The sequence below is a fragment of the Temnothorax longispinosus genome, chromosome 11 (assembly GCF_030848805.1).
Source record: "Temnothorax longispinosus isolate EJ_2023e chromosome 11, Tlon_JGU_v1, whole genome shotgun sequence".
NCBI lineage: Eukaryota > Metazoa > Arthropoda > Insecta > Hymenoptera > Formicidae > Temnothorax > Temnothorax longispinosus.
The window spans coordinates 12842788-12856599 of NC_092368.1; the positions used below are offsets into that span (position 1 = coordinate 12842788).

The 13812-nt window shown below is 35.6% G+C and overlaps 1 protein-coding gene across 2 annotated transcripts; it reads left to right on the top strand.

Moving 5' to 3' along the window:
* Positions 1-1446: 1446 nt before the first annotated feature.
* LOC139821690 (serine protease inhibitor 88Ea) lies at positions 1447-12589 on the top strand. 2 transcript variants are annotated; one of them, XM_071792929.1, is made up of 4 exons: positions 1447-1575; positions 8509-8850; positions 9879-10257; positions 10698-12589. In XM_071792929.1, exons 1-4 carry the CDS (start codon positions 1561-1563, stop codon positions 11303-11305), a joined length of 1344 nt encoding a protein of 447 aa, XP_071649030.1. In that variant the 5' UTR covers positions 1447-1560; the 3' UTR covers positions 11306-12589. The 2 variants fall into 2 exon arrangements, with proteins under 2 accessions (XP_071649030.1, XP_071649029.1); XM_071792928.1 differs by lacking the exon at positions 1447-1575 and adding an exon at positions 4018-4176.
* The last annotated feature ends 1223 nt before the right edge of the window (positions 12590-13812 follow it).

Genomic DNA, 13812 nt, shown 5'->3' on the forward strand with positions numbered 1-13812 from the left:
TCTCATTACGAGAAACATGAGAAACATTTCTGCATGTTTTCTATTACATAGATATATATGATTCCGTTTCCCTAAGAAATTATATGAAAATATCATAATTTTGATATTTTTAAATCACAATTACAATAATGACGTGTTTCATACGCAAAGAATTACCAATAAATAGTCGTCGATCGTCTGACGCGCCAATACCGAATGCGAACGATTCTGTTAGTATCTGAGAACTATCGAGTCTTATGTACCCCACGCTCGTCGGGGTGGTCGCCGATGTCTATCGGAGCCGACTAACGTCGAGGACATGTGGATTATTAATTTGCTATTTAATTCCTATAAGGCGGCGTCGGAACACATCGTAGCCTGGCTGTTTATATACGCGAAACGGACATGAGAGAGGAGAGAGAGGGGGTAGAGAGAGAGAGGTCGAGAGAGAGGAGGGGGGAGGAGATTGAGAGAGCTGTTGAAATCCGATTCCTCTCGTGTTTTCGCTCTCTTTCTCTCTCTCTCTCTTGTCTCTCTTCTCTCTGCTCGTTTCTTCGCTTTCTATCTCTCTCTCGAGATCTCTCTCCTCTCTCGCTCTCTCTCCTCTCTCTCTCTCTATTCTCTCGATAGCCTCTCTCTCTCTCTTCTCTCCCTTGTTCTCTCTCTTCTTTTCTCTCCCTTCTTTTTCCCTCTCTCTCTCTCTCTCTCTCTCTCTCGCCTCTTTCTCCTTCTCTCTCTCTCTCTCTCTCTCTCTCTCTCTCGATGCTCTCTCTCTCTCTCTCTCTCGCTCTCTCTCTCTCTTCTGCGGTCTCTCTCTCTCTTCTCTCTCTCTCTCTCTCCTCCTCTCTCTCTCTCTCTCTCTCGCTCTCTCTCTCTCTCTCTCTCTCTCTCTCTCTCTCTCTCTCTCTCTCTCTCTCTCTCTCTCTCTCTCTCTCTCTCTCTCTCTCTACTCTTCTCTCTAGAGATAGAGAGCCCTCTACTCTTGTGCGTGTCTTAATACACATGTTCTCCGGGGCGAAGCCCGGCGGGGCATGCTAGTATATATATATATATATATACCAACGTTGATTCAAACAACGACAGAAACTTGACTAATGAATAAAATAATTCAATTGTAAGAAATTGTATTTACTATTGATACTATTGATACTATTGATACTATATGAATTATTTTATTCATTAGTCAAGTTTCTGTCGTTGTTTGAATCAACGTTGGTAAATACCTTCTCTGGGTTTTCCAAAGCTCTTCTGCGCAGTTAGCATTTACATTGTTATCCAATATTTGTGCGAACAAGTATCTCCTTTCAATCATCTTTTTCCAATAAAAGCTGCGGTCCATTGAGGATGGATGTTGTGCTGATTCGACTGGGATTTTCCCAGATCCGTGCCGAAAGTGCATACAGATGTGTAAACACGTGTGTAAACGGGAATGCTCATGTGAATGCCATGTCCACTGCATATGTATAAAGCCATCGACGGCGATACGCAAAAATAGTCGCAGATGCGCTTCGTTACAAGACGCTATTATTAAGACGTTCTTATCAACAGAAATTTCTGTGATAAACCCGTGCAGTAATCACGATGATTTACCTTCAGGTAAGATTAGACTTACTCGGCGGGGAAGATTGCGTACCCCATAATTCAGCGCGGTGTCATATTAAATTTAAGCAAAATAACGGTCTGTTCAATTTTATTAGACAGAAAAACATACGTCTTTTATTTAAAATATCTAATATTTAAGCTATTAAGAACAAAGCGATGCTCTTTCTCTTTCAGTAACAAATTTTTTTTCTTTTGCAACGGGAATATAATTTGCAACAATATAATCCACTTTTATTTCACACATTAAAAAGATCATCTATTATTTATTAACGTCTTATAAATAGTCAAGCTCTTCCCGTAAAGAAATAATAGCTATTTGCTGGAAAGATTAAATGTCTTGTTTGCTGCGACAATAATGAGGTAAGCTCAGTGAGTTAATGCGGAGCCTTTAATGAGAGCAAGTGACATTATTTCAAAGAATACGTTTGTTTGACAATCAGTCAACATGCCGCAATTAGAACGTGACATCGTTGCATATCATGCACGTTTTATTTTTCTTTTGGTATGTGGATAATAATAATTGCAAATTTCATTCAACTTCTCTTTTTAATGTGGAACACATGTAGATTGAGTACATGTGTAGGTATTTTATAATAAAGAACGGTAATTTATGTACATCTCGAGGGGTCACCTTGGATGACCTTGATATTTTAGTATGTTGTCAAGGTCACCCTCCTGAGTGACCTTCAGAAGGTTTTAACTCGCGCTCTTTGTTTATTCAAAAGTTATTTTAGCAGCGAATTAGTTATTAAAGCAGTTATTAAAGCAGCGAATCGTTGCTTTCGGCTCGAAACGGGGTCTACAATTGTTGTTCTATGAACATCGTATAATAATTTCACAGAATACGCGTGGACTCGTGGATGGTAGAGCTGAAAACAACGATTTACTGCTTTAAAAAACTTTTCTTTGTTCATGCATGTACTATTTCGACATATATTAGTCATTTATGCCTTTTAATACTCAAAATAACTGCTACATTTCTCAAATTTTTTTGTTAATAACTTTTGAATAAACAACGAGCGCGGGCTAAAACCTTCTGAAGGTTACTCAGGAGGGTGACCTTGACAACATACTAAATATCAAGGTCATCCAAGGTGACCTCGATGTACACAATTACCTAAAGAACAACTGTAAAGAGAACTTTCGGTAAATTTTGTCATCGATCGTAAATGATGTCAAGCGAAGAGATGAATTATTTAGCTTGACGTGCAAAGGTTTCTTTTTAAAGCAAAAAATATTTATATGATTCTCCGCTTCTGACATAATAATCCAATATAGTCAGGTGCCGGTAGCCTTAAACGTACATGCATGCACTTAATCGCTTATCAGGCCAATTGACTTGCTAGTCTTGACCCATATGTAACAGTCGCATACAGAGAAAAATTGTGAGAGGAATTTTCGAATTTGCCAGAATAAATTAATTTGTAGAATTTATGGCAAATTTATTATAAACTAAATAATCTTTCTTAGATTTGATAAATTTCGGTAAATTCAATAAAAATTCTCGACGCGAGGATTGATAAGAGAATGTCGCGTCAATGAAGAGAAAATTTGACGCACATAGTCTCTAAAAAATTTCAATTTTGAAAAATCTTAGTGGTTTAAAACGCATTTCTCGGATCGTTAAAGGAATTAATTTTTACTGCGCTAACGAAGATAAAGATCTTCGGAGATTTTCCGAGAAGTAAAAGGCTCGAAGGACTACAATGCCTTTTTAAAGGCAGTGGGGATTTTTCTGACAATAAACTCGGATTATGATGGACATTTCCAAGAGACGAGAACGTAATGATAGGTTCGTACGAAAGGTATATGTACATAAACATGTTCAGGGTCGTGGTGGAAAGGAAATGCTTGACTGAAATAAAGATCAGGAAGATTGCTCACATTTCACTACATATGTTAGATGTGTACACGTCCGTTTTTTACTTAAAAAAAAAAATGAACCAAGCGAATAGATTTAACATTAGAACTATGAAATGACCCGTTTGACATTTTTTAATAATTTATTCCTCATTTTTAAAACATTTTAATTTCTGAAATTTTCCCTGACTTTTATTGAAATTTCATAGATAATTAATTTTATTAATTTTCTTTCTCTTTTTCTCTTTTCTTTTCTAAAATTTCTTCGGTAGAACTAAATCTGGATTAATCTCTGCAGGTAATTCTAGTGTGAACGCACGTTAAAATTATATATGTAGAAAAGCTTTCTTTAATTTACATATATATATATTTAAGTACAATTTTGAGTCTTAATAATTCCCAAATTTTTCTTAAAATTTTTGCAAAATTTCTTTAAATGCATCTTTGTCAGATTTCCTCGATTTTTCTTCGTGTAATCCGAGCCTGGATCCCCAACTTGTCGTGTACGTCGTGACGTTTTCCACGCAAACGTGACAAACCAGTAGTGGGGAAGAGTGGGGTTACTCAAAGGCATTCTCCTCTGGCGTCTCTTCCTGATCGCTTGGACTTAAGTCAGTTCTGCCTCTTCTCGATCGTCGTTCGGACGTCCAACACTAGTCCCACCAATTAATCGACACGTTGATTTGCCGTTTTCCTGAAGCTCCGAGAGAGTGTCGAACAATGTTGTTCCTCACGGTGAGTGTCAACACATTCATCCGTTTTTCTTCTGACATTCCATTCATCTCGTTTCGTAAAGTCCGTTATTTGCTGAGAAGATGTATGAGGAGACGATCTTTCATGCTGCGAAATTCGTTGGAATATTATTCATGTGTTGTTAGCATCGGAGATTGGCTCTCGATGATCGTGAGTATCGTGTGTCGTTGTACTCCATCCTGCAATGACCCTTGATTGCCAGCCTGGTCGGAAGTTCAACCGCGATAAGTCTTATCGAAAGATTCGCGAGTGTTTTCTCCCCTTCGAGAAAAAAATTCTGAATTAATTTCCAGCGAGAGAGAGATATAATTATATATATTTAAAAAAGTTATCAACCTTGAGTTTAAAAACGTTTTTAATTTTTAAATTTTTGGAGAAATGTTGGACGGTTTATTAAAAATGTCAAATTTCTTATTTTTCCGATTAATAACATAAAATTTCTAGTATAATTAATTTTAATACAATTATAGTAATTATTAATATTTAATACACAAAACTGATTCAAAATTGATCGGTGATTTTAGAAACGGAGTAAATTTGTAATGATAATTTTCAGATGTTCGATGAGAGAAGTTCTCCCGTATGTAAACAATGTTATTAATGCTAGAACACGGTCTATTTTTATTTCGTTTTATCTCGAACGACGTCAGATATTTATATAATAATGTTATAATCTCTCTTGATATCCACAAACATACTGGTACACGCATATATTCAATACTCGACGTAGATCAAGCATTTTTTACAATAAAAACAATGGAAATGATGGCGTGATATCATCAGGCAGAATCCTCTAACTAATATTTCGTATTTTCAGTATGCATTTAATGTTAAGCATATTTGGTTGTCTGTTGACATTGAATACTATTAAGCTATAATAATAAAAATCTTAATTAAAGGCAACGTTTTTTTTCGTTTCAGGACAAATATTGACTTTACTCATAAATTTTTTATTGTAATTTTGAGTTTGTAATTTTCAGATGTTTTCATTTTAACGTTTTCCAGAAAATTATTTGTATATTATTTCGTAAATATGTTTAATCGCAAGAAATTTTTATGTTTCTTTAGATGAAAGGAACAATAAATGTCATGCAGTTCTATTTTTCTTATTTTTTTAAATAATTTTATATGAACGTTGTCCTTCAAAATCGTTGTTCTTCAAAATCAACAAATCTATACGAACTGCTGAATCAATAAGAACTGTTTTCTTAACGATTCTAGATTTAGAATTCGGAGACTTGTGACTGAGACTTTTATAAATATTTGAAACTTTGGCCATAATTCTATGTTCTTTTATGGTTATTTTAAAAAATATTAATAATGACGGGAGTTATTGGTAATAAAGGAAAATAGTTCTTTCCGTTCAGTAGCTGGTGGTGGACGTGATTCCGGAGTAACAAAAAAATCTAAAACACAAAATTAAAAAACAGATTCATAACCTAGAAAAGTGTCTCTAAAATGTGTTAAAAAGCAAATAAAAAAAAAAAATTATTTTCAATTTTATTAAAGAAAATGCAATTTTATACTTGTTTTGCAACTAAAATATTTTTTATTTATTTAAAGAATTTTTTTCAAAATTCTGTTTCCGACACATTTTAAATATTGTTTCAACAAACTTATGAAAAATGTTTGAAAGACATCGTTGGAGTCGTTTTCGAAATTTTATGTCCATCACCAGCTGCTGAACTGCTTCCCATTATTACCAATAACTCCCGTTATTATTAATTATTTAATGATTAATAATTTAATAATTTTTTTCTTAAAATAAAAGAACATAGAATCATGTACCGAAGTTTCAAATACGCAGTTTTTTATTTCTTAAATATTTAATTTGATAAAAAAAGATAAATTTTTTGCTTGTCAAAGTTAGCCGCCCACTTAATTAACTAAAATTCTCTGTATTATGGTTTTATGACCTGTAATGACTCAATTGGACAAACGTGTCTACGGCTATTTCAGACCTTTACGCCTTAAAATGTTTAAGTACGTAAGGAAGAAACTATGCGCCGTTCTTACGCTTCTCACGGAATTCCCCTGTCGCGTTCGCACTGCTTGATCATTCATAAATCCTTACGTCACGAGCAATTACCCCGAGCTATTTGATCTCGAGCGAACGAACAAAAGGAAAAAAAAAAGAAGAGTTTGAGCTTGAGAGCGAGGCAGATTGTAAGCGAGCACGCTTGTCATGAATTGTATACACGATACGTGATCATCATGATAACGATCATCGTACAATGCGAACAAAGAACTTACGTGGCATTTCATTGCCTAATCGCACTATCGATCTCATTAAATTCTAATTATAAGTCAGAGAGATCTTTAAAATTAAATTGCAATTCTAGCCTTAATTCACTGTCCTCGTCATTTTTAATTTTTATTTAAGCGAATTCTCATTTTTCACTTCTAATTTCAATTCACCTCTTTTCTGATTTCTACTACGTCTTTACTTTTAAATGCTCACCATTTTCGGGGCAGATACAACTCGTAAGCATTGCTGTGTATATGTACGTTCACAAATTTATTTAATTTTAATTCAGGTTACGGTTTTATTGGAATTTTTGTTTTAATTCCAATTTTAATTGTTTTATTTTAATTTTAAAAATCTAGTTTTAATTTACGAATTCCGATTTTTATTTGAATTTTAATCCTAATTCTAGAATTTATTCAAGGAAGGTAAGAATTATGATTGTAGTCTCACCAACACACAAATTGGAAATTACATTATATACATTACCGCTTATTAATTATCTCGTAAAATTTATATCACGCGTTACCGGGAAAGTCACAAGTCGTCATTGAAAATACCGCTTTTGTCAACCGAGAGTTTTCGTCACACCTTAATTTTAGTCATGAAAGCAGGATGCCCTATGATGTCATGGTACTAGCTTCACCGGCTGCTTTCACTCGCCGTTAGCCTCCGATTTCCGATCCGGTCGCAATTTCGCCGCAATTGCGCAGGAAAGTAACGAACCGAGGAAACATGCCCCTCCCTGAGGAAGGAAGTTGCGAAGGAATCGCGCGGGGCTTATGTCATTTCAAACAGAGATGCCTCCTGGAATTCAAGTATACGCAAGATGGACCGATTATAGTGATTGCGAAAAGAATGCTTACCATTCTACCTATTATACCTCGTGAAAAAAACAGAAAAAGTAAAGAAAACATTATTTTAATCTTTGGATGAATCCTTGATCTTTAAATGATTGGGGTCCTCTATTCGGAATTAGTTATCGCTAAACAACTTGCAATCAGCCGCGATGAAGCGACCGGCGATATAGCAATCGCGTGGCGAGCGATACGGTCTAGAAATTCGCATAAAAGCCGTGGTACATAGAAAAACTTAAAGCAGTAAGGAAATCAACGGTGTAGATTCGTTACCGCTTAGGGTCGTGCCTTAAGTTCTTGACTGTGATTGGCTGATTTGCTTACTGCTTGAGTTTTACTGCTTAAGTTTTTCTGTGTGCCACGGCCTTAAATTATAGGCCATTGTCGCGAGGAGCATCGTGCATGTTGCAAAACGATAAAAAAAGTACCGGAGGCCCAGATTCCTTCCGTCGACGTCTTCTGCATCAAACGCGCACGATTCCTCGTCGTCACCGCTTTCTCCGCCGTGCGAGAAAGTTTTTTTTTCTCTCGATCGAATATTCCAGGGAATGATGTCAGCGCGTGCGTTTCATGCACGCGTGAGATCTTTTTATGTTCGGATATACGTGTGTAAATTTGGTAAATCGCCGTCGAGTATAAACAAATTGAATTCGATATTACTCGCTGTCGCTATAATACGGAAGTCTTCGAGAGATTTCTCCTTTGGAGATTAAACCTTTCGAGAGATCCCGATTAGCTTCATTTTGTATTGTATAATCAACCTCCTAAAGCGGCTTGCTTCGTAAAACATCCCAGACGATAATAATATCCCATCAGACAGCAAACATATCCAAAATCGGAACATAAGACGTACATCTTCAAGACACGTTGTTAAGACATCTTTAAGACGTCTTATGTCCTGATTTTGGGCATGGTGCTGCCTGGGATATTATTATTGTTGTCATGAAGAACACGTCGTTACATAACGTTGATTAGAATCCAATCTTTATATGTAAATATTAACATATTTTATTAAAACATATTTTATTTAATAACATGTAACATCGCTGAAGTAAAGTTACAATCCAGGCAACACGCCTGTCTCAAATCGGGAGATATGACGTCTTAGAGACGTCTTAATGACGTCTTTAAGACGTCTTATTTCCTCGATGTGACACATTATGTTCACTGGGAATATTTTTCTTTCTCTTATTTCTATTTTCATTTTTGCAGGCGATACCGTTGCTGTCGGCGATCAGCATGATTTCGGCGCAATGTTTAACAGGAGATGATGTCCCCTCGGTAATGGACCCAACGTCGAGGGTGTCGTTAACGGATGCCCGATTTGACTTCGCGCTCGACAGTCTGAAGAAGACCGCGTTGATCGAGTCGAAGGACAACATCTTCTTCAGCCCGCACAGCATACACCAGGCCTTGAGCCTGGCGTACTTCGGCGCTCGCGGTACCACCGAGGAATCCCTGAAGCAGGCCCTCCACATTCCAAATGAACTCTCGAAAGTTGACGTTCAACGTTACTATGCCATCGAGAGATCGCTCAATCAAATGCGTTCTCAGGTGAGTGATTCCGGCGCGATTGCGTGATTTACTTCGTCGTCGCCGGAGGTATGTCAAGGTGACCATCGCGCAGTTTATCCTCACATCAACGCCGGGAGGTAAATCGCGTTCGGATCCTCAAGGTCCTGAAGGTTGCTGTTCGAGAATCGCGAATCCCCTTGGCCGACTTTTAAGATTGTCTTGTCTTGTTCAGCGAAATGCTTAATTGCATGGACGAATTTGAATGACGTAACGTAGAGATTTCCGCGTAAAGAAACCGATAAGAAAGGTGGAAATAAATTTCAAGTTTACATATTAAAGGATCTGTAATGCGCCTGAATTATGGTGTAATATCGAAGTATGGTGGGTCGAAAGATATTTGTTATTACAGAGGATTTATTAAAAAATAACGAAAATGGAAATATATTTTTAACAAGGAAAATTATATTCGACACTAACTGGCAAAAATCGTTTATTTGTATATCTCATGACGTTTCAATTATTGATTTTGGTCCTTCTTAAGTGTTATTTTAATTTACATATGTCGTATACAACTAATCTTAATTATGGCATTGTGCTAGAGCAAGCCAAATATATTTTTAAGTAAAACAAAGAAAGAAAAAATTCAAGATTAAAAACTGAAATATATCGCAGCAGGTTCTTTAAAAACGGAACTTAGAACAAGAAATTTAAATTATGTTTTGCACAGATAAAATATTTGTTTTGGATTCTATTTAATTTGAATAAAATAATTTAGTGAGTTTATGAAGTAATTTAGACATTTTTGAAATTTATTATTTCGAGGATGGAAATTTTTTTAAAGTCATGCTTGTATGAATGTGATGTACAAATAAAGTTTGTAAGAACTTACTCAGACAGAACGCAAAATTGAGACATAAGGTGTCTTTAAGACATTTAATTTTAAGAGGTCTTATGTCTCGATTTTTTTATATGATGCTGTCTGGATATTACCTCAGCGATTTCGCACGGAAATTCTCGGAAATCTTGGAAGAAAATGATTTCTTTATCCTTGATATTATTCATTTCAGATGAATGGATCCGCAGATTCCTACGATTACAAAATTGCTAATAGGTTTTGGATTACGAATTCCAAGAGGCTGCGCGAATGTATGCTCGATTTCTTCGGGGATCAGTTGCAAGTAACAGATTTCAGTACGAATCCTACCGAAGTGAGAAATCAGATCAATAATTGGGTCAGCAATATGACAAAAGGTCACATTCGCGATCTCCTGCCGCCGAGCAGCATTGCGGAAGATACCGATCTCGTTCTGGTAAACGCGGTCTATTTTAAGGGCCTCTGGGCCAATCGTTTCGACCCGAAGAACTCTAAACGCGACATCTTCTATGCCTCCGGCACGCAAAACTCTGTCACCACTTTCATGCGTCAGAAAGGGAACTTCAATCACGGTAAGTAAACGTCATTATATACATTCGGACTTTATCTCATTGACTTATCTATACACTTGACTTTTTTAATTAAATATAAACGAAATATTTTTTATATTTTACTTTGTAAAAGATTTATTCAAATTTATGTGTAAATTATAATATTGGATATCTTTATAAAAATGTGAAATATTGAAATGAGATTATAAACACGGTCTCCAATTTTGATAAACGTCAAAAGCATTAGGTAAATGCTTAAACATCGATCTTATAATAAATCTGACATTTCGTACAGACGGCGTCATTAATGCCTTCCTAGCTGTGTTCTGGGGATTTCTATAGTGCACGTTACATGTACTATGCTTCAGGTGGAAGGTATTAATGACGCCTTCTGTACATCGCGACTTAATTCGACCTTCATTCATCTATTTTTTTTTCTAATCTTAGTTTCTTCTTTTCAGCTGTCTCTGAAGAGCTAGGTGCATATATCTTGGAATTACCTTACAAAGGTAATGAGATTTCGATGTTCGTGCTGCTCCCTCCGTTCTCCACCGCACGGTCTGTACAAAATCCTTCCAACGAGCCGCAGGACGGCATCCGTCAATTGGTGGAACGTCTGGCGACGGAGAAGGGGTCGCGGGAACTACGCGAATTGCTGGACGATGGGTTACCGCCGCGCGAGGTCGAGGTCAGCCTGCCGCGTTTCGAGTTCGAGCGAGAGCTGCCAATTAGTCAGCTGCTGCACGCTCTAGGCGCCGGTGAACTGGTGACACTCAACGTGGCCGATCTGCGCGGCTTTGTCGCGGACGGCGAGCAGACTCTGCACCTCGGTGATGCCGTACATCGTGCTCGTATCGAGGTCACGGAGGAGGGTACTACTGCAGCCGCGGCCACCGCGATCTTTACCTTCCGCTCCAGCCGGCCCACCGAACCCGCCATCTTCAACGCCAACCACCCGTTTGTTTACCTGATCTACAACAAGGCTGATCACACTATTCTCTTTACCGGCATTTTCCGCTCACCAGGCACAGCCCAATCAACAAATTCCCTGACTCCCGGTGCTGTTTAGGTAGATCCTGACATTTAGGTCGTTTAAAAGAAACTCAGTCTTGGAGAGATAGTCGAGCAGTGAAGTCTGACGATGTGACGAGGGTTGACACATTTGTCATTCTATTTCTTTTTAATCAATTGATACCATTTTACAGGATCTGTTTCTCGTTGATTTTTGTTAATGATCGAAAACAGTTGGCCCTTTGAATTACGTGAAACTGACGTCACGGATCTTCAAATCAGCGAATTTTCAAAGTATTGAAGAAAGGGTCCCCTATTTTTCAATGATTTTTCAAGAGGAGTCCGTTGCATGAATCTCATTAATTTATTCTCGTATTTAGATTTTATACTTTATGACGTCTTATTTTTAAAGTTAGATAAAGACGAGTGTAAAACAAAACAAAAACTTACACGTAAAGACGTTACCGTTAATTTCTGATAATATACATATATAGAAATTCACGAACTTCGGCGAAGGGTGATCTCGCCGATTAACTGAAACAATTGTTCGACAAATATTTCTTCCTTTCAGTCCAAAAATGAAATTATTCTATAATGTATTTGGATAGAAAACTAAAAATAGTAAAAAAAGCGAAGATTTATGTAATAAAAAAAAAAAAAAATGTTTTTAAACATATGTATAATTCGGTTTTAACATAAATTTTTTTTATTAAGCGGTCTGATAGATAATGGCATACTTTCTTTGTAAACTTTTTGAATTTTTGCAATATCTTCAAAATTGAAGAAAATATAGTACACGAAAATGTGCTGTGACGTCATTTCTTATATAAGAATCAGCATTATATAAGAAATGACGTCATACCCTTTGAAGTTGCCGTCATCAAAGAAACTTTAGCTAGCTATAACTTTCTCAAATTTAGGTTTTTTTTTTAATTCAAAAAGTACTAAAAATTGGCTTAGATTCTCTACATTAATTATGGATACCACTTAATAAAAAAAAATGTTAAACCCGAATTATTTGTTGTAATTAAATGTTTTTAAATTCATTCTAATATTATCATGATTATAATTCGATAGCGGCAGCATGGACATGATAGAGAAGATATTTGAGTGAATATAAAAATAAGTCGTTAGCTTGAATCATAAACTCAAAGTAGAACATTATATAATGCAGGGAAAATTACCGCTAGAATATATAAACAAAATGTCCGCAAGACTTCATCTCACAATCAGTCTCTGAATATTTTTTGGCTTTGTTATCGTTTATTTCAAGTTTTCATGTGGCTGCGGCGTCCTCACCAAATTTCGTTAGTAAATATATAAATAACATTATCGATTGATATCGACTGCTTATGTATTATTTATCCTACCCCAGTAAACAAGGAACATATATTAAATTAACGTTTAGAAATATTGACTTTGTGTATTTTTTAAACGTTTTTTAATATTATACACATATTTGAAAAATATTATTTCGTAATATGATTTTTCTGAATGTTGTTAAAATATTTTAAAAACGTTACAGAAAATATTCAAATGTTACTCTGACATTTAGGTAAATGTCTAGATTAAGGGCGACTTCACCGATTTCAATGACCTTGATATATGTTGTCAAGGTCATGGCCCCGAGTGACCTTTAGAAGGTTTTAGCCGTCGCTCGTTATTCGTTAAAAAGTTATTAACAAAAAAAAGTTTAGAAAATATAGCAGCTATTTTGAGTATTGGAAGGCATAAATGACTAATATATATGTCGAAATAGTTCACGCATATACTTTCCACGCGAAACGAGGTGCCACATGGGTTCGCAGCGTGCCTTACAAGCTCATTTAAGTAGAGGTAGTATTAAACAATTGATCAATGTAATGAAAAAAATCGCATATTCTATATAAAAAACTGATTCAAAAAGTCCTTTACAGTTTTTGGACATTTTTAATATTAAGCGGGATATTGCAATTTAAAATTTGAATAATTTCTTAAATAAAGCTTTACAATAAAGCTTTACGAGCCACGCGCTCGGTAATTCGATTAAAGACAGGACACTCGACAGGACTGCAGATTTCCCTACTTGCTCCATGTCTATGCACTTGTATAGAATTTGCTTAATTAAAAAAAATAACCTAAAGATGTAACAAAATTTATTTTTTATATCACAGTTTATTAACATATTTTAAGAAGTGTCTTTTTGGCTTTGAAGCTGTACACAAGTATTCAATTTTGAGATTTTGAGGCAATCTTTTTCTTATTCACGGAATATGTATTAGACATGCACCTCAATAGGTACTTAATTTGAGAAATTATTCAAACTTTAACTTCTCTCGCTTAATATTAAAGATATTAAAAAACTGTAAAGGACTTTTTGACTTAGTTTTTTATGTAAAATATTCGATTTTTTTTAACGATATACATCAATCAAACACTCTGTATAGTATTATAGTCATAAAATATGTAGTATAATAGTCAAGATATATAATCAGGAAAAACAAAACTTGTGATATATATATATATATATATATATATATATATATATTGTGATATATGTATATAGTCAAGAAAAATTAAAAGAAA